At 34.0% G+C, this 21,549-nt stretch overlaps 3 protein-coding genes and 1 long non-coding RNA gene across 11 annotated transcripts; 1 reads left to right on the plus strand and 3 right to left on the minus strand.

Annotated features, from left to right (window-relative positions):
* Positions 1-543: 543 nt before the first annotated feature.
* Positions 544-4,168, minus strand: LOC127900969 (uncharacterized). Of its 2 annotated transcripts, XR_008052884.1 has the most exons (4): positions 3,861-4,168; positions 1,825-1,891; positions 1,585-1,679; positions 544-1,185 (listed from the first exon to the last, which is right to left on the minus strand). It is a non-coding gene; the product is annotated as an uncharacterized LOC127900969 (long non-coding RNA). The 2 variants fall into 2 exon arrangements; XR_008052883.1 differs by lacking the exon at positions 544-1,185 and having other exon boundaries at positions 1,391-1,679.
* Positions 4,169-6,137: 1,969 nt separating this feature from the next.
* On the minus strand, positions 6,138-12,256 carry LOC102616686 (uncharacterized). Of its 7 annotated transcripts, none has more exons than XM_052438553.1 (12): positions 12,034-12,256; positions 11,443-11,519; positions 10,227-10,302; positions 10,075-10,147; positions 9,924-9,975; positions 9,736-9,797; positions 9,427-9,490; positions 9,000-9,057; positions 8,825-8,911; positions 8,123-8,216; positions 7,212-7,315; positions 6,138-6,412 (listed from the first exon to the last, which is right to left on the minus strand). In XM_052438553.1, the coding sequence occupies exons 1-11, from the start codon at positions 12,114-12,116 to the stop codon at positions 7,223-7,225; spliced, it is 819 nt and encodes a 272-aa protein (XP_052294513.1). In that variant the 5' UTR covers positions 12,117-12,256; the 3' UTR covers positions 6,138-6,412; positions 7,212-7,222. The 7 variants fall into 7 exon arrangements, with proteins under 7 accessions (XP_052294513.1, XP_052294511.1, XP_052294512.1 ...); XM_052438551.1 differs by having other exon boundaries at positions 6,138-6,507; XM_052438552.1 differs by having other exon boundaries at positions 6,138-6,387; positions 12,034-12,255.
* A 3,827-nt stretch (positions 12,257-16,083) lies between these two features.
* On the plus strand, positions 16,084-16,748 carry LOC102616395 (uncharacterized). Its single transcript, XM_006478627.4, has one exon. It carries the CDS (start codon positions 16,091-16,093, stop codon positions 16,601-16,603), a length of 513 nt encoding a protein of 170 aa, XP_006478690.3. The 5' UTR covers positions 16,084-16,090; the 3' UTR covers positions 16,604-16,748.
* A 73-nt stretch (positions 16,749-16,821) lies between these two features.
* Positions 16,822-21,543, minus strand: LOC102616108 (5-oxoprolinase 1). The gene is made up of 2 exons (XM_006478626.4): positions 21,377-21,543; positions 16,822-20,798 (listed from the first exon to the last, which is right to left on the minus strand). Exon 2 carries the CDS (start codon positions 20,758-20,760, stop codon positions 16,966-16,968), a length of 3,795 nt encoding a protein of 1,264 aa, XP_006478689.2. The 5' UTR covers positions 20,761-20,798; positions 21,377-21,543; the 3' UTR covers positions 16,822-16,965.
* Between the last annotated feature and the right edge of the window lie 6 nt (positions 21,544-21,549).

A 21,549-nucleotide genomic window follows, 5' to 3' on the forward strand; every position in this document is an offset into this window, starting at 1 on the left:
TTTTTTTTGTTGGTTTAATTGGTCTTTTTTGTGACCCTTGATATACATTCTCCTTTGCGAACAAGATTCACTCACCTATTAATATGAAACAAAAAAAAAAAAAAAACTAAGATATAATTATTATGCCCTTTCATAATCACAAGAATTCTAAAGTTATTATCAAGATTTGAGATTTTCTTCCGTCTGTTTCTGTTGGCAAATACCTCTCAACTTTGTTGTTATTTGTCTCTACTCCGCTATCTTCGAAAGATTTTGGGCCGACTGTTGCTTTTGTGATTTGAATATTACCAGAATGCAACAAGCACTTATTTATTTTTTATTAGTACTTCGAGAGAGCTTAAATCAGCATTAATGATTAATATACCAAACAATCCTTTAATATTCCAATGGGTTCGGTGCTCCCCAGGGCATTACTGAAACAACAATATCATAGTTTTAAATCTCTCTTCTTTCATTTATAAAATTCTTCAATAAGTTTCTTCGGTTACAAGTTATATTTTTCAAGTTGCTCAACAATTAAAATGATAATGCATTAAGCGAACATTTTAATAAAACTTTATAGACTATAATAGCAAAAATACTTGAATTTTGTAACGGCGCCATCACTATAAATTAACTTGGGAATAACAATGAACCAATGGGCCTTTGGTTCAGTGGGAGAGCCCTTGCACTTAGAATAATGAGTGCAAGGGTTCGAGCCTCCATAAAAGTATTTATGGGGCTTATTTACAATCCTTCCTTAATTATCACATAATTGAGTGGAGCCAGTCTATTCCTCACGAAATGTGAGTAGAGTAGACAGCCCTTGAATATTTGAGAGGGTTTGAAGAATTTGGGCAGCGCTTCAGAGGAGTAATGTGAGTAGAGTAGACAGCCCTTGAATATTTGAGAGGGTTTGAAGAATTTGGGCAGCGCTTCAGAGGAGTACATGCCACGATGAAGGTCCCAATTGTAGAATCTGTGTGTAAATATTAATTGTAATACCTACAGTCCTGTATAAACAGTATTCAAAAAAAAAACTTGGGAATAACAATGTCACGAGTCCGGGGTGGATACTGGATCCCCCGCTCCGGGACCCCTACTCCAGATCCAGATTGTCTCAACTTCATCACATGGGCCTATCCATTTTTTTCCCACATCAGGATCCATAAACAGAAAAACAAATAAATAAAAATCGGACTAGACCTGCAAGAAGTTCATTGATTTTTAATAAGATTATAATAAATGAGAAAATAAAAGTAAATGGATCCAAGACAAGAGGCTTGGTGTTAAGTCTGCAGTAATCACACAAAATTTTTATACAAATAACATTACAAAAACTATGGCCAAAAAGGTTAATATGAATAGAAAATCTTAAACTTACAAATGATAAAGAAAATATGGCATTAGATGATGATACGTTACTAGCAACGTGTTCAGCACTAGAACCACAGGCAAGAAATCAAGTGTGTCTAATGCTCTGGTCCAAAAGGTCCATACACCTTGGACAATACTCATAAAGTTTGAACAGAAGACATCTCTACTCTAGTATTTACCACATTCTGACACAAAACTGAACTGAGCAGAACTGCAATAAAATAATACCTCCAAGTCTACCATATCCACCAGATTTTTCAGTAGTAAATCTGCTATAAGCTTTGTTGATATTTCAGGTCGTCCTCAAAAGTTTTGGTCATAATCTTCAAAGAAACAAAAAAAAAAATCAGTTGAACAACTTTGAAAGTAATACAATAGCGTTTGGAAGAAACAACAAATATCAGCTTAGACTTATGTAAAGCCCTTGGATTAGCTTAGACTTATGCAAAGAAGCAATGATACCCTCACCTCCAGGTTGCGCTGCAAAACGGTTCCCAATACTCAATGGCTGTATTGTATCATCCCCTTTTTGGACCTGCAAAAACCCAAAACTTTTACGCTGTAGTTAGAAAGCAAGGGCACATCCTCATTCCATGCTACATTCAATCAGGAAATACTATGATGGGACATCTAGTACATAAGAGGAATATCATCTGTAATTGAGTATTATACAGCCGTAAGACAGAGACAAGAAATATAATGTTTCCAAAGCAGCAAAGAAATGAGAACATAGTTTGTAACCACATAGCAGGAGAATTAAAGAATTGATGTAATTCGAAACCTCATCATACATCACAAGAAAACATCAAAAGCAGCTTCAGTTTAGAAAGCATCAAAGGCAGCTTCAAACTGACATCAAGCACTTGATCATTATATATCAGTATGAAACAGCAAATGCTAAAGAGGAAATTACAAAAGCGGACAGGAAGGCCACATGGGCAGCTAGAACTAACATATCAAAGTGATAATATATGACTGACTAAAGAGGCCCTTAACCACATAACTTCCCATAGTCACTTAAGCCGAATCCTCTGATCACAAAAATAAAAGACAATAAAACAATACAATTCACCCCAAACTCCTTCCTGAGAGCAATGAAGAAGAATGAAGTGCCTTGAAAGTCAGGCAGTGTTCGGTAGACGGGATTCCTTTCCCCTGACTATTCCTTTGTGGTAATTCGGATTACAATGGAATTATTAATCCTTCACTTGGAGGATTTAAGGAATCCAAGTTAAGTCATATTACCCTTTTAAGAAGTAAATTTCCTACATTAACCTAAATACAAAATATGTATTTAATGCTTCAATTCTTTATATTAGTTAAATCCATTTCTTACCAGCTGTTAAGACATCAATTTGACTGGTGGATGGAAATGGAGTGGGGATGAGTTGGCTTTCTCCATTCCCTCAATTTTTTATTTTTACCCCATTTTCCACTCCACTATTCTCCAACAGTGAGGCGGGGAGAAATAATCCTCATGTGGGAACAATTTCCCCCTTCTCATCCCCATTTTCCTGTTTCTTATTACAGTAGGTACTAATACATAAGTATAGTAATATAAAAATGAAAACAACTCAAATAAAACTATCGTTACCATATTGTAATAGCATTCAAGGTATTAATAATAACAATAAAAAAGAATCTCTACAAGTTAGAATAAATTTTTGAGCGGTTGGAATTGAAATAAAAGAAAATTTTATCCAAAAGCTCAACCTCAATCCCACCCCATTAAGAATTTAGGGATTGATTTTTTACCTATTCCCAACCCCATCTTCCGAAAACATCAATTACAACATACAAATAGAGGCTGCAATCTCACAAAAAAGAACAATAAAAGTACACTTACAGAATTAAAATATTGTAAAATAAAATTTAACACGAACTTGGAACTGTTTAGTCCAGCTGAAACTAGATTGAGTTTAACAAGTGAAATAGGCTAAGATGCTCTTTTTTTCTTGTCAAGCTGCAACAACCTCTCAGTCACTAGTTTTCACCCGGCTTTTTCTTCCAATGCGAAGTTGGTGTTTGTCAACCAGAGAATTAACCCATGTGGCTAGCAGAAAAAAATTGACCAAAGTGATCCCTCCCTCTCCACTTAGAAAATCTATTTACATGCATCAAATGATTCAAAACTTCCAGAACTTCACATCACATTACACATTGATGCATTAAAATTAAATCACATACATGCGCCAAATGATTCAGAACTTCAAAACTTCACAACATTTCAAAGTGCAGCAGAACTTCACATCACACCACTCGTTAATGCATTAAAATTTAATCACATGAAGAAATAAGAAGCTGATAACAGTAGTTTGCATTATCCTTGCATGCATCAAATGATCCAGACCTTCAAAAACTTCACAACATTTAAAAGTGCAGCAGAACTTCACACCACACCACTCATTACATCATTTAAAATAGCAGCAAAAACTTCACATCACACTACTTATTAATGCATTAAAATTAAATCACATGAAGAAATAAGAATATGATAACAGTACTTGTGCATAATTCTAGTATAAAGAGAGAGGATTTCTGATGATCCAGCGTGACGCTCTGCATTATCATTGAGGACAAGATCCATCACAGGCGCTACCTCTAACCACATAATCAATTGGGAAACCATTGCAGAACAAGCTGATATATGTGTTCTTTACTGTAAGCTCACAGGGAGAGAAAACTTCAAGGAAGTCATAGAACTAAAGACAGCTTAAAATGATCAATTCAGTACGGCCAACAACAAACTTCAAATAGTTGCGGTGGAAGCCAAAGAACAAAAAAGAGAAAAAAGTATATTATTATGCGCTAGCACAAGTTATCCAATTAAGTTTAGGAAATAACAGGGAATTAATTAATTCTTCAAATTCGTAACAGGTGCCACGTGTAAATGTCAATTTCATAAATTCATGATATTTCTCTTTCGATAAGTATCATATCCAGGATCAAGATCTTGGATCTTGTGTAATGCAATTTGTGTTAACACGCATGATATCATTCTATCACTCTCATTCCAACAAATTAAAATAAGGGTCGTGGGCAGGGCAGTGACTTTCTAGGCTTCTTCGTGATGTATAGTGCCTGACCTATTTTTTTTTGTATGGCATTAAGATATACTAAGTTGTATTGTAATATTTTGTTTGATGAAATATGTAATGTAGTATATGTAATAATATTTTATACTTTTATTTATACTACTATTAATTTTAAATTAAAATTATTTAGATTTATTTATTCATATTCAAATATTTATTATTAGTTATATTAACTATAACATAATTAAATAATACATTATTTAGTTATATTTTAAGCTCTGGGGATCAGAAATTTTCCTTGTCGAAACCTGTAGGTTGATTAGTCTTTCCTTTAAATATTCTCATTTGTATGCTAAATACAGAAAGCAACTCGGATTTGTGTTTGAATCAACGTAGGTATTTGTGTGTGTCTGATTCTTTGAATCTTCTCATTCTGTTAATTAAATTACACAAAGCGAGACTAGTGTTTGGATTTAAATCACCATTATATATGGATTTGCGTGTGTTTGGATGATTGGATCCATGTGATAAACCCATTGAATATAATTAAACCATGCATGTAAGGAAGCGTATCAATGAATAGTACAGAATGAAGAACAAAGAAGAATGCACAGAGAACATCCAAGTATCGACAGTTTGTAATGATGTGTGATCAAAAATATCAAACATTCTCCATTATTGCTATCTTTATGTTAAGAGGGTTTCTATAATTCTACCTATTTCCAAAAGTTGTACTGCCGGTTCAGCTTTCTCCACACATGTCAAATGTTACATCATATAGAATGGCTCACATCCAAAGAATCAAGTTAAGCAAAGTTTCACAAAAGATATGCCAAACTGACCAATGCAAACATCAAGTAGCCTTCTCTCAGATAACTTAACTCAATGCAAAAAATCATGTTTCAATCATAAGTTACGTTAATCATTCGGCAGCATTCCAACCCATTCCACTAAGTAACCCATCCAAATTTTCTTTCCAATAAATAAACAAAGCATCACACAAACATCCAACCCACTTAAATTTGAGTTAAGAATAAAACCTTCATCCAAAGTCATTATCATCAACAGTACTAGAAGAATGATCTTTGCTCTGTGCTGTTCCTTTACTCCTCCTCCCACTCCCTCCTCCTTTAAAAAATGGGAATTGGGTTTTTTTTTTAATTTTTTTTTAAATATTTTGTAATTGTAGTGGGAAGTAATTATGAGAGTGATCGATTGAGTATTGATGGTTTTTAATCTTTTTTTTTATCCACTTTCTCAACCTTTTATGTAATGTGGAGAATAAACAATTATATCGCATGTTATTCTTTTAAGGATTGGAATGAATGGTGACAAAGCAATGCTGGTCTACTTTTTTTTTTATTGGTTTTTGGTTAATATACATTCTCCTTTGTGAGCAAGATTCATTCACCTATTAATGCGAAACAAATAATCTAAGATATAATTATTATGCCCTTTGATAATTACAAGAATTCTAAAAGTTACCATTAAGATTTGAGATTTTCTTGTGTCTGTTTCTGTTGGCAAACACTTTTCAACTTTGTTATTATTTGCCCTCTGCTCCACTATCTTCCGTAAAATAATCTTGCTAAATGCAACAAGCACTTATTTACTTCTTTTTGGTAGTACTTCGAGAAAATTTAAAACAGCATTAATGATTAATAATATACCGACCCCTCCTCCATGTAACAATCCCTTAGTATTCCAATGGGTTCGATGCTCAAGGGAACTGCTGAAACAACACTATCAGAGCTCTAAAACTTTCTTGTTTCATTTATCAAATTCTTCAATAAGTTTCTCCAGTTACAAGTTATATTTTTCGAGTTTCTCGGCAATAAAAATGATATTGCACTAAGCGAAAAATTTAATAAAACTTTACAGAGTACCATAGCAAAAATACTTCAATTTTGCAACGTTGCCATCACCATGAATTAAATTAGAGATGACAATGGGCACGAGTTCGGGGTAGACACTGTGATCCCACGCTCCGGGAACCCTGCTCCAAATCCCAATTGTCTCAACTTCATCATATGGGCCAACACATTTTTTCCCACGTTGAGATCCATTAAAAGATAATAAAGATAAAAATAAATAACAATTCAAACTCGAAGGAGACCTGCAGGAAGTTCCTTGATTTTTAATAAGATTATAATAAATAAGAAAATAAAAGTAAATGGACCAAGAGCTTCGGTGTTAAGTCTGCAGTAATCACACAAAATTTTTGTACAAAGAACATTACAAAAACCATGGCCAAAAATTTTCGTGAATAACATAATGACTCACAATAAAATATTTTCAACTACAGTTCCTGTTAACAAATAAATTACCAGTATTATATAGCTTATCACCATTCATGCCTACAACCCTGACAAAAATTTCCTGCAAATATATGTTGAGAATATACATATCATTGAATTTGTGAAAGACTCTTTCAGTTGGTATAGCAGCCAAGGACAGGCTTGGTATTGGTTTCAAAGATGAATTTTCTTTTACCAGTTCGATGCTGCAATTGAGATTGAAGAATTCTAAAATTTATTATCTGAAAGCTACCAACTCAAAATTGACTCAAAACACTTGTTTATGTATGCTCGTAAAACAATATTAGAAAACATATAAAATAAAGACGGCCCAACTTCACCGCCAAAGGAAGAGCTGAATGAATCATAGAAAAGACTCAAGAATGAATTTGACTCTTATGTCCAACAGTGAACCACGGCCACTAAAGGAAAGGCAAAACATTTTGATGTGGTAGGAGATCGTATTGACATGTATAAAGAGATTCAAACATCTGATATGCAAATGAAGGAAGCCAAGACTTACCAAGCATTGTATTATGCACAGGGGCAAAGTCTCCTGGTATGCCGATGAGAACCATCACAAGAGAGCATTGATTGTATTCGCGTGTACAAGCATGCTGTGGGATTCTGAGAAACACAAAAGCAAATATTTAAAAATCAAGTTTAGTTCTACAACTCATTGATATAATTATCACTAATGGGCATAACCTTATTTCCTAATCACTAGTTTTGGAGTCCAACACTGTTTTATCTAGTTGGGGGTTGTTCCATGAAATCAACAGCAGTATTTTTACAATACCAGACATGAGAAAGAAGTTTGCGAGCTCAGTGGAATGAGTGCATTACTTGGAAATATATTTGGATGAAATATATCATACAAAAATCTGCATTAACATATATGAAAGCAGGATGTTTTGATTTGTGGTAAGAAGCAGATGCAAAAGTTCTAGACCTTGAAAGGGGGAAAAAAAAAGTCCCTCAATTTCTCATTATTACAAATTCCTGTAATGATCAATTTCTGCAAGATTCCAATTCCTGTGGTGTTTCCCAAGGAGCCATTCACCCTTAACACTCCACTTTCCTCTTAAGATTGTGGAATTTCAAGTTAAATACGTTGTTATCCATCATAATTTTACTCTGTTCATCATAATGGCATTTCCTAATTTATAAATAGACAGTGTATTGTCTCCAAAAATCTCTAAGGCTCTAAGCTCAGTTACATGAAGCATCAAAGAGAACAAGCATCAAGAAAAATTGGAAATGCTTTTTGGAGGAAGAGGTAATTACGAGATCAGAAAATTAGATGCAGATTGTGGTTGTATAAGTGGTCCAAATATCTTAGAACAGAAACAAGGTGAGACTCATTGTGAAATCATGGTCCATAATTTTCTTGTAAACACAATACAAGATCTTGATGCAAAAGAGTAAATATACCAAATTGCTGGGAGCATCATCAGCAACTTCAGCAGGTTGATCTGCTCCCATGCTTGCCAGACATCCTCTTTTACAGCTCATATACTTTTGAATACTATTCGAGAAAAAAGCAAGAAAAAGAATAATCAATAAGAGGAGTCAGATCCAAACAAGAAATACTACATTACCACTAAAAGATTTTAAAAAAATAAATAAATAATAAATTTCTAAATAAATTCAATGAAGCCATAATTGCATTATATTCTAACCCATGCAGTGTATTTTTTAATCAGATAATTAACGGGTTATCAACTAAACAAAACTAATCTCCTGCATCATTAAAATATTCCAAAGCATTTGATGAAAAAGCTGCATCCAGAATTGAATCAAAATGAAAAATTGTTGAGACTTCAACACTGCTGGTAATAGGTTAACAAATCCTATATATGATCAAACTTGTGCAATAATTTAATCCCTTTAGAATGCACCCTTATGGCATTTATCAGACACAAGTAAAATACAACCAATTCTACCGACATGTCAAATTAGAAAAGTTATTAGGGGGGAACAAAATGGCCATGTAAAACAAATCTATCAGGACAAAGCTATTCAAATACAATAAATCAACTATTCCAATCATTCATGCTGAACAACCACCCAAAAAAAATTGTAAAAGAAAATCAATTTTAGAGGGGAGAATAACAAGACAAGAAGAGAACTCACATCTCACATTGATTAAGCAGAATAAGCTTATTTAGTACACATGATTGTCCACTTGACTTACAGACTGAATCACAAGACTCGCCTAGCCTATCAACCATGAAAAAGGAAGTTGAAGAGGATTAGTTATGACATATATTCAAATCAAGAAATAAAAATTATCTGCAAACTGACCCACCTTCCAATAATAACACTAATTCCAGACAGTCTGCCTTCCAGCTGAGTAACGCCAGCCCCTGTGGAAGTGAACATTCAACCAATACCATTTATTCTTTAAAAAGATAATTAACATGCATTCAAACAGCAGAACTATACAAAATAATGAATCAATTTAAAGACGCAGTTATGCAAGTAGATAGTTCCACTGAGCTTGGGTTAACAACTTAAAAGATTCTTTTGTGTTAATAATCTATAAACTTCATTCTCATATTTATTTAGTTAATTACAGCTTAGGTTCAAACTAGTCAATTTTTATGTACAATAATATATCAGGTTATAACTTGATCAAGAGCTTAAGATGATGGGTAAGAGCCCAATAATAATACATTTAAGCTCTAATTTACTAACTAGGATACAGAATAACAAAGATTCATACCCAGACTGACCTGAAGCATTTGATGGCATTGAAAAGCAATGATGAAAATCACTAAGATAAGCATTTTCATGAACCTGAAATATTCAAACTCAGGTTAAACATAAGTATCCAAGCTCATAAGATGCAGTTTGACCAATGACTTCTAAAGTTTTAGTTCCATTCATTTTGCTAATAATATACTCCACGAAGTTATATTTTCAATGATCATTACGATTTTGGCCACAAGTCATTCCTGAATCCACATATTTAAATTATTCGATCAAGAACAGTTCTTTAACACAAAGAAACAGCTTTGCAAAAAATAGTTAGATGCTCTTACCACACTCTCAGAATTATGACGACACCTCCCAGCACAGAAATCAAAAACACTTCCATATGTTCCTATCAGAATGACATAAAGAACAGATAATGAAAGAACTGCTACAGTGGTGCTGGAAGAGCAACCCTAGAAGCTAATACCTTCTGAAGAAAATGCAGAATTGTGTAGACCCCAAAGTAAGAATTTACCTGCAGTTGTTGGCTTCGCAATCTTCACGTTCAGTACTTGTTCTTTTAGAGTCTGTAGGATAGCGCCCAACAATAAGTTACATTTTGCATATTATATGATTGAATATCAGGAAAGTAATAACTAAAATCAATTAAGCAGTTAAGGAAATACTCTTGCAGGATTAACACAGCATGAAACACAATATTCATATGAGTTGCAGCACTGTGAAAGAAGATTGCATCCCCTGCAAACATATTTTTTCGAGGTTATCTTGTATTCATGGTCATGGTAAACGTTTATCTGGCCTGCTTAAGAAAACTCACTGACAAGAGAATTTCTCTCCTTTCTCTGGGCAGCATCGGGATTGTGGATCCATTGACACAGCATCACATACATATCCTACAATGTAAATAATAATTATGCAACTAAGGCAATCAAAAGAACCAATGCAATACGGTAGTCTCGTAAGTGCAACTTCTATGAAAAACTGAAGGGAAAGTGAGAATCCTATGGATAATTGGAATCTGTCGCACCTGTTTTACAGCAATTCAAGGGACTGGTTTCATAGACATATAATGAAGCAACAAACTATCCCCTTATAAAAGAATTAGACATTGAATTCACAATCACTTGACAAAAGATCCTCTCAAATCATAAATATTACAATTATGAAATTCTTTTAACAGGGTAATTATAGCAATTTATATGGCACTAGTTCCATAGAAATTTCAAACAAATAAATGTTAAGAGACATAAATATGAAATGGAAAAATATAGGCATCTAGAATTATGTAATTCCACTGTTTTGTTGAACTAAACACCGGCATGACTGCAGTGCAATAAGTGTAATATTGTGAGGTACAATATTTTAACCTGGAAAAGAAACCCTATGAAGCAGCAGTCTACTCACATGTCTACGCATATTACAGTGAAATTCCTAGGATATTAGTTACATGAAAGGATGTGCATCAATAGTGACCATGAACTACAGACGATTATTTAGTCAAAAGGCTAAAAGCAACCAAACACTAAAAACGTGAAAAGAAATAAAGTAAACGTAGATTCATTTTCCCTCTTCAATTCAAAACCGTTCTTCCAGTGTCCGGAATTTTGCCAGCATAACCAACTCAGGTTCACCTATGATAGCATAATGGCACTGAGATTTCACTCAACAACTACTATATCCACAAATCATAAATAAAAATTACGTTCCATGAAAGAAAATCATTAAAGCAAGACAAGGGTACACAAGAAGCACGTGAAAGATTAACCAAGGAAACCAAAAACCATATAAAACTCACAACTCTACATTAAATACTGCACTCACAAACGAAAAGATATTTCCATAGGATACAAGCTGAAACCAAAAACCGTATAAATCTCACAACTCTATACTTAAATACTGCAGTCACGAAACAAAAGATATTTTCCATAGGATACAAGCTGACTGTAGAATGTCATCAACGCACAAAATATTAGACAGTTGGATTAAAGACTCATTAAGTGAAGGATACAAATAAGGAAAAGGAAAACACTAACCGTTATCATCGGATAATAAATATCTTCCTTGGACTGTAGTTTTACAGAAAGGTGTTTCTTGAAAGCCAATATCTTTCCTATATAATGCAAAAATAGAGAAAAAGCACAAAATAATAAATAAACAGATAAATAAATGGGTTCCATATACCCCAAACAAAAAAAAAAAAGAATTACAAATAGGGATATGAAAACATAAAGGATAGTCAATAGCAGATTACATAACAGGATATTACTTTGCTATCAATTTGCACAATTATCCAACAATAAAAACGATTACAAGATTTAAAACGTTTAAATTCTGAAGTATCAAGTTAATGTAAAATCCAGTGATTTAATTGAATATACTAATTTCGTCATCTTTACTCTTAAGTTACAGTAACATGTAAAATGAATTTGAAATCTTTTAATAAATGAACAAAACATATTTTTTATATATAAAATGGTAAGTAAGCTACCACTTACAATACAAAGACAACCACATTCAAATTTCTAATGCATTAAAATCAAATTATTAACTTCGAAATGGAGCTAAATATTTGGTGCATTAATGAAATTAAGGATTAGAATCATAAGCATAAAGATCAAAATTACCTGATGGCTGATATTATTGATAGAAACTGGAGGGTGAGTAATTGAAAGAATAAAAATAATAAATTTAACCTAGATTTCGGCATTCTCGTCTTGGATTTTGAATTTTGAAATCTTTGATTAGATTTTCTTCGATTTTATTACTGCCCCATTGGAGATTGGACTGTCTATCGGACGGGTAAATAAATCTGGGCATGGATCAGAAGTTCAGAATCGACCCGGCCCAAGCTCAATGTATGGAAATAATTAAATCCCAAATGATTTTCGATCACGGATGACTTCTTTTATTTCATCATTCATGGGATGCCAAAATTTTTAAAATTTTTATCATACGAAATTCACTGTTATTTTAACTATAGCATTTTTGTTAATTATTAATATTACAAACAAAATTGATTCCATTTGTTTGCCATTTCATACACTTTTTCATTATATAACAATGTTTTTTCTTCACTTGTAATTTTTATTTCATCTTTACTTAGAGATGAGCCAGTTTGATAATACTATAGTTTTGAAAATAATTACTATTACTTTTTTAAAAAAAGGTAAGGGGGGTGGGCAAGCCTAAATACAGTTTTTATCTCTTTACCATCCCCAAGAATCGAACATAGGTTTTAGTAGAGGATACAGCTGCACTGCAACTAACCCGACCACGCTCTTGGGAGCTAATTATTGTTACTTATATTGTAAAAATAATCAATTGTAAAGATAATAAGTTAAACATTTAGCAAAATTTATTTTTAAAAGTGATTTGAGGTTTAAAAACAGTAACATATGATTGGTAAATCTTACTACTAAACTGCCATTATAATGTATATGATTAAGTTGGAACATAATATTGGATAAAATTTATTTACATATTTATAAACACATATAATAAAATATTTTTTATTGAGTATATATAATAATTGATAACTAAAATAAATATTTGTATATTATTAATTTATTTTTTATTTTGTTATCTTAATATAATTGGCCATAATAATAATCTCTTTAAAATTAATGATTTTATTTCCTAGTTAATAAGGATAATTTATTAGGATGTTAAAAGTTAGAATCCGTGCGGATCCATATCCAGATCTAGATACAAATGATCTGAAAAATCAGATATCCATATATGTATTATTTTTTAATTAAATTATTTATTAAAATAAAATAATATATGAATTAAATAAAAACATAATAGGATTAACTAAAAAAAATTATAAGTTAAATTAAATTAAAAAATATGTTAGGATCCGCATTATTTTATCTGGATTTGTGGTATTTTTTTAATTTTATTTGTAGATTTTTTGGTGGTGTTAGACTTGAGTTTATGTTGTTCTTGATTTTTAATTTATGTTATGGTATTTTTGTATCTGAATTTATGATGTTGTATGTTACTGTAGGCATTGAATTTTTAATTATTGAAATATGATTGGATTTTATTTGATATTATTAGGTAAATTGTTAAATTGTTAAATTTAAAATTATTTTTTAAATTGTTATGTTTTAGTTTATGCAGATCCGGATATCCAAGATATCTATCCACAATCCATGTAGATATTACCTACATTTGGATCTACATATTTTTTTGCAGATCCTGATGTGGATTCAGATATGAAAATATTAGTGTAAATTCATATTCGGATCTGAATTTTGTCATCCCTAGTTTAAAGGATATGTTTGGAATATAATATTACATTGTATTATGTTACTGTTCACATTAATTTATTACTTATCTATGTTTGGAAGCTTTATAAGTTGAATTGTTGTGCATTATTGTTTATCATCATTATTGTTATTATTATTATAATTAACCACAATGCGCTAAAATGGTCACTACACTAACCTGAGTTCCATATTGTAGCCAACTTTTGGCTCAATTGAGGTATTAAATATAAAATTTATTATAATAAATAATATATAAAATAAATTATGTATAATTTAGTTTTATTTAATAATACTATATTAAAATTCTATGTATTAATTTGTTAAAAAACAAACAATCTCGTACATTTGTTAGAATCATTTGAAATTCACTATATAGATGACGAGTTGTTTTAAATAAACCAAAGAGACGCCATGGCATCTAAGCACCAATCCACCGAGTGGCATCACGAATCGTCTAAAATATGTGTCGGCGCATATTATTTACGCATATCAACTATGTGAATGACGTAGAAGACACGTCATCTACTTTTTTTTTTCCAGTGAATGTCATGTCGTTTCTTGACCAAACGATAAATGACAATGTCATCCAATAGTTGTGTGTCGATTAAAATAGTTTTAATATTTTAGTATTATTAGTATTTTTAATAATAACAAAAATTTTTATTATTATTGTTGTTGTTATTGTTATGTTATAAAGATAATAACAATACCAAGGGCAATGATTAACTAAGGGTTGTTTAGAACATAATTTTGTATTATATTATGTTTGAAAATTTGGGAATCTGGATTGTGGTGCATTATTATTGTTACAACTATTATAATGCACACGATGTGCCAAAATGGTCTGTTATACAAATCCAAGTGAAAAACAGCCAACTTTTGGCTCAATTCAGGAATTGAATATATTCTAATGTTTATTGTAACAAATAAAACGGATTATAATTTTATTTTATTTAATAATACTACATTAAAATTCTGTGTGACTATTAAAAACAAACAATCTCTTGCATTTATTAAAATCATTTGGAATTTAATTTTACAAATAATATGCTTTCTTTCAAGAAATCATAGAAACGTTATGCACCAAACAATCAAGTGGCATGTCATTTTTTGATAAAATATAAACAACGTGTCATCTAAAATATGCACCAGCGCATATTGGTTCAGCGTGTCGACTATGTAAACAACTAAGACGACAAGTCTTCTACATGTGTTTCTTTTGACTATCATGTCATTTTTAGACCAAACGATAAATAACAATCTCATCCAATACCAACGTGCTAGTTAAAATATTTTAAATATTTTATTATTAATGGTATTATTAGTATTTTGAATAATAATAAAATTTTAATTATTATTATTTAATAATTATTATTGTTAATATTATAATAAATAATAATATTACTAAGGACAATAATTAAATAAGGGTGTGTTCAGATCATAGTATTACATTGTGCTATATTATGTGTGGAAAATTTTATAGTGTACTGCGTACGCCATAATGGTGCATTACAAACACAAGTGGAATAGCTAATTTTGGCTTAATTGAAGCTTTAAATATATTTTAATTTTTATTGTAACAAATAAAATATATGATAATAATTTTATTTTATTTAATAACACTATATTAAAATCTCATGTAAACAATCTCTTGCGTTTATTAAAATTATTCAGAATTCAACTTTACAAATATTGCATCTTTTTTTAAAGAAATCATAGAGACTTCATGGCGTTCGAGCAGTAATAAACCAAATGGCATGTCGTTTTTTCTTAAAACATAAACAACGTGTCATCTAGAGTATGAGCCAGTCATTCTGCTTACGGATGTCGGTTGTGTGAAGGTGGGGGACGACAAGGCATCTCTTTGTTTTTTCTTTGAATATCATGTCATTTTTTTACTAAATAATAAACTACAATGTCATCTAATACCTGTGTGCCAATTATTATTATTATTATTATTATTACTGCTATTATTGTTGTTATTCTTGTAATACTTTTTCTTTATTATTATTATTTTTTATCATTTCTATACTATTGTAATAGACAATAATAACACTAAGGATAATAATTGATTAAGGATCTGTTTGGAACATAGTATTACCTTATATTATTTTGCTTAAATATTAATAATTAATTTAGTAATAATAATTTAATAATTATTTTAATTTAATTACTAATAAATATATGCAAAATGAATTTTCAAAGCCAGAAATTCGCTAGTTGGTAAGAAGATTGCCTTATTTCTTTTGGATAATTTATAATTACAGTTTTCTGTTTAAAACATATAATAATGATAAAATTAGGGTGGCATTTAAGGACTATAATTCGAGAATTATCAAATACGTCCCTGAGGTTTGGCATAATATTACGTTAATGGAATCATATATTCAGTTGGCAATTCCCACTCATGCAAGTGCGAACGCAACTGAAAACACACAATATAGTGCCAATTTCCCTGCAAAAGTCTTGCAAAATGTCATCTTCTACCGTTACGAATAGTCAAAAATATCCCCGGTATCTCCTTCAACTCATCCTCTCATGCCGCAAAATCACAGCCCAAGTGTCCGACACCGCCAGCGCCGGCTCCTCAACGATCGTCGCCTTGGCCTCTTCGTCCAAACAAGACTTCTACTCACACTACCACTCCAAGCTCAACCCCTTCCCAAAACGCCACCGTTTCTGGGATTCCAACACCGTCGTGGTCGTCGGCCAGAAACTCGGGTCTCAACTGAGAGAAATCGGTATCGATAACGTTATGATCAATCTCGCCGAAGAGCTCTCAAGGCCGGCGAATCAGAGGATCATGGTGTTGCCGCTGTTTGATTCCGTGCGCCGCGCTGGTGTCGTAGTTGATGGGTTGGAGAAGTTGGCGGAGGATCGAGTGGGTCGCCGGTTAGGATTTTGTCACAATGGACGGTAAGGATTGTGAGTGCCCACAAAATGTTGACGAATATATATATTTTTTTTGAACTTTAGTTTTAGTTTTCTTGTTATGTCATATAAATCAACAACGCATAGGAATGTTGAAACCAAAATGATAATATAAGCACTTAAAGTTACCAAAATGCAATGCTTGCAATCTTGGATTTTCATGTGATTAGAACAAATGGAATCAGTAAAATTATATTGCCAAATAAATTAAAAAGAAAGCAGGAGCATGAGTTGATCTTTTTATTCAGTAGAAAAGAGAATTATCTCTTGCTAATTTGTAACTGTACCCCATATGCTCCATCACATTCAACATGAAAATTCATTCAAACCCACCAAGCAACACTTAAGAAATCAAAGAGAACCCCATCCGCCGCCAGCAGGAGTTAAAATCTGAAGAATTTCTCCGGGTTGTACCTGAACTGTGTTCTTACCTCCGAGATAAACTTTCCGTTTGTCTTTTGTAATAAGATAGTTAGCTCCACGAGCTCCGTCCTTTCCTCCTTTCAATCCTCTCGGTGCATGAACACGTCTCTCGGAAAGAATGCTCACCACGACAGGACGCCTGAACTCTATCTCCCTCACAAGCCCATCACCACCTCTATGAAGTCCAGCACCACCACTTTTCTCTCTAAGTCCGAATTTATGCAAAAAGACCGGATACCTCTGCTCAAATATCTCTGGATCAGTCATGCGAGTGTTGGTCATATGGCATTGAACCCCACTTGTACCATCCCATGTAGGACCAGCACCACTTCCACCTCCGATTGTTTCATAGTATCCAAAAGTACTATCTCCAAATGTGAGATTATTCATACAGCCCTGAGAACAAGCACAAGCCTGAAATGCTGTAAGCACTACATCAGTTATTCTCTGAGATGTCAGAACGTTACCACCTACTACAGCAGCCTTTTCACTTGGAGAGAGAAATGAGCCTGGGGGGATGTGGATTTTAACAGGCGCCAAGCAACCCTGATTAAGAGGAATTTCGACATCCACTAAACAGCGAAGGCAGTATATGACTGCTGCAGCTGTTACTGCTTCCGGTGCATTCCAATTCCCAAGAACTTCTGAGCTGGTTCCACTAAAATCGAAAAATGCTTCCCCTTTATCAGAGTCAATTGTCAGTTTCAAATGAATAACGGATCCATCATCCATATAGTCCTCTTCTTCTATTGTTACAAAATTTCTCTCTCCATCCTTGGCAGACTCAGATGATACTTTAGCAGCAACAGACTTCAACATCTCTCTTACAGCTTCTTCTGCATTAAGCTGCACATAAGTCATGTAAGCCTGAACTGTCTTCAAACCATACTGCTCAATAAGCTCCTTAATGAGGGAAATCCCTCTCTGATTAGCGGCTACTTGTGCCCGAAGATCTGATAAATTATCTTGAAGCCGGCGTGTCCCTGGAATTTTATGAGCAGAATCTTCAGAACTAGGGTCGAGGAGAAGCTTGGTAATTCCTTCTTCTTGAAAAATCCCTTTCTCCACAAGCTTAAATGCTTTTATTGCAGCTCCTTCTTCCCATATTGACTTTGAAAATGGAGGCATACTTCCAGGAGTGATACCCCCTATCTCTGCATGATGCCCTCTACTTGCCACAAAAAATACTAGTTTACCATTATCAAAAACAGGTGTGATAACAGTTATATCAGGAAGGTGGCTACCCCCAGCACATGGATGATTAGATACCAAGACATCACCCTCATTCAAATTATGCCTCCAGTACTTTAGCTGCCAACGAACAGTACTGGACATAGCTCCCAAATGTACTGGGACATGGGGGGCATTAGCAACTAGTCCTCCATCAGGACCAAAGAGAGCACATGAGAAATCCAGCCGTTCCTTGATATTTGTTGATATGGAAGTTCTTTGCAGTGTTCGTCCCATCTGCTCTGCTATACCCATAAACCTGTGATTGAAGATTGACAGCTGCACAACATCTGCAATGTTTTCTGCTATATTAATGGTGCTTGAAATAGACTCGATTTCAATTTTTATGTTGCCATATTTAGTTATCACGGCTTTGCAGTTAGGTTCTACTATCACAGTACTATTCCCATTCATGATGATTGCAGGGCCAGGCATGACATGCCCATACCCAAGATTTTCAAGCTTGTATAGAGGAGCATCATGCCATCCATTAAAGAAAACCTTGTAGTGGCCTTCAACTTTAGGAGTACCAGAAGTAGGTTCGATGGCCTGTGGCTTCAATATATTTGTAACTCCAATACCACGAACTCTAACATCACATACAACGATATTCCTATTCTGTAGTTTAAATCCATACTCCTGCTGGAACAGCTTTTCGAAATCCACAGCATAGCCACATCCTGAACCATCTTCAGCAATTTGTTTCTTCACCATGATGGCAGTATCAGTACCTTCATACCTCAAATTCAAATATGTCTCAGTTGTAATGCTTTCCTCTCTGAACCCTTGCTCTTGCAGCTTCTGCTTTACCTGCTTTGATAGTATGCCTTCTCTACGAGAGACCTCCAAAACAGATTCAGGACCATATACAGCAGAATAGGGTTCCTGTGCCTCTTCAACAACATCTGCCAATCCCATCCCATATGCACTTAAAATTCCACAAAATCTGTGAATGAGTACTTCTCTCATACCCAATGACCTAGCAATAGCACAAGCATGTTGAGGCCCAGCACCTCCAAAGCAAGCAAGCGCATGGTTCCTTGTTTCATGGCCCTTCATTTCAGTTAACTGCCGTATTGGACGACACATAGTCTCATTAGCAACATTGACAAACCCTAGTGCAATGTCTTCCACTGTCATATCCTTTACAGATGGATCCTGGCTCTTTCTGTAGGAATTAATTTCACTTGCTAGCTTCTGAAATTTTTCTCTGGTTGCATTAATATCTAAAGGCTGGTCTTCATTGGGACCAAAGATGGATGGAAAATAATCAGGAATAACAAAACCTAGAATCAAGTTTGCATCCGTAACTGCCAAATCCCCTCCTTTCCTGTAACACACAGGACCGGGGTGGGCGCCAACTGATTCCGGTCCCACACGGAAAGCCCCCAATTGGAACATTAAATTTGATCCCCCACCGGCAGCAACAGTATTTATGTCAAGTTGAGGTGCTTGTATTATGGCACCAGCAATCTGGGTTTCTAAGACTTGTTCGTAACTCCCAGCATATCGGCTCACATCTGTGGATGTACCACCCATGTCAAAGCCAATGAGGGGCTTCTCTGTTTCAAGCCCAAAAAGAGTCTGTGAGTAACCAACAACTCCTCCAGCAGGACCAGACAATACTGCTTTGTGCCCTGAAAATCTACTTTCTGGTGCAAGTCCTCCATCTGATTGCATAAATAATACATTAACCTTTGCTAGCCCTTCATCAAATTTGGACATGAACCCTGATAAGTACTCTTTAATGACAGGGGTCAGGTATGCATCAACACTAGCTGTTAGACCCCGAGGAACAGCACGAACCATGGGAGTCAAAGCTGAAGATAATGACACATGTCTGAAGCCCAAGCCAAGGGCTAACTTCTCCACAGCCATTTCATGTTGTGGGAAGGTATAGGAATGCATTAGCACAACAGCCAAACAGCTTATCCCTTTCTCCAACAAACCTTTCAGTAAGGGCTCAAGAGTCTTTTCATTGACCGGCTTCACAACCCTAACAAGCTCACCCGATACTCCTTTAACTAATGATTCTTGATTCTCTTTCTCATTTTCAAGAACAAGCTCAACTCTCTCATCAACCTCTATAACCTCCTCATAAAGATTTGATGGTGTTGATACGGTGAGATCAAATATTTGGGGACGTGCCTGGTTACCAATTTGCAGCAAATCCTTAAAGCCTCGAGTCACACAGAGAGCAATCCTTTCTCCTTTTCTCTCTAAAAGAGCATTTGTTGCCACAGTTGTACCCATCCTTATCCATTCTATCTTATCGGTGGGGATTTTTGAAGTTCGTGGAATCTTCTCGCCTGTATATTCTTCAAGAATCCTCCGAATTCCCTCAACTGGCGCATCATCATAGTTTGTTGGATCAACAGACAAAAGTTTCAAAACTTGACCTTCAAGCTGACCCGGAATCTCAGCATAAACATCAGTGAACGTGCCCCCTCTGTCAATACAAAACCTGAGCTTCTCTTCTTTTACACTTCCCATGTTACACTCAAACTTCAAAAATCAGAAAATTTCAAAACCTGGAATTCAAGTTAACAGCCAAAAAAAAAAAAAAAGAGAAAAAAAGTTAGTCGATTTTAACAACCACGCCAAGCAGACAATTACAAAGCTCTAGCTGCATCCACACAGTTTCAGACTTTGCTTTAATATTGTAGTTCTGAATTCATACAACTAACTTCCATTTTGCACTCTTGATTGAAATAGCACACCAACTCAGAACCAAGATGATAGAATCTACTTCCAAAAAAAATTAAAATGAAGTCACTCTCATAAATAGCACACAGATTCAGGCTTTGCTTTAATATTCCAGTTCTGAATTCATTCAACTAACTTCCATTTTGCATTCTTGATTGAAATAGCACACCGACTCAGAACCAAGATGATAGAATCTACTTCCACAAAAGATAAAATGACGTCACTCTCATAAATTGCTGCTTAAATCGCTTCAATTAGCAATCTCCCATTTCAATTGATATGGCGGAGGGAAAAAAAAACAGAACAAAATTGCAAGCTAATAAGACTACAGTTGCAAATGAATAATGAAAATTCTGTAAAAATTTGAATTAGTCACAAAGAAGTGAAGAATATATGCATATACCTTCAAGTTCCGTTAACCGGCTTCGGAGGAGTGGCCGCCGGCGTCGATCTGTCGTCGCGTAATTTTGAGTTGTTAATGACTTCTTATATTTGCCTTGTAATTTGGATTAGTGTGGGATACGTGTCCAAATACATAATAATGTCTACAGAATGTTATTTGTATATAAAAAAAAA

This window comes from Citrus sinensis, chromosome 3, assembly GCF_022201045.2.
Source record: "Citrus sinensis cultivar Valencia sweet orange chromosome 3, DVS_A1.0, whole genome shotgun sequence".
Taxonomy (NCBI): Eukaryota; Viridiplantae; Streptophyta; class Magnoliopsida; order Sapindales; family Rutaceae; genus Citrus; species Citrus sinensis.

Excerpts from the sequence above, each read along its gene's own strand:
- LOC102616686 (XM_052438553.1), bottom strand. The coding sequence starts at position 12,116 with ATGCCGAAATCTAGGTTAAATTTATTATTTTTATTCTTTCAATTACTC. Across the intron at positions 9,491-9,735 it reads GTCATAATTCTGAGAGTGTG|GTTCATGAAAATGCTTATCT; the intron begins GTAAGAGCATCT and ends TGAATATTTCAG. Across the intron at positions 9,058-9,426 it reads AATGCCATCAAATGCTTCAG|GGGCTGGCGTTACTCAGCTG; the intron begins GTCAGTCTGGGT and ends TCACTTCCACAG.
- LOC102616108 (XM_006478626.4), bottom strand. The coding sequence starts at position 20,760 with ATGGGAAGTGTAAAAGAAGAGAAGCTCAGGTTTTGTATTGACAGAGGG.
- LOC102616395 (XM_006478627.4), top strand. The coding sequence starts at position 16,091 with ATGCAAGTGCGAACGCAACTGAAAACACACAATATAGTGCCAATTTCC.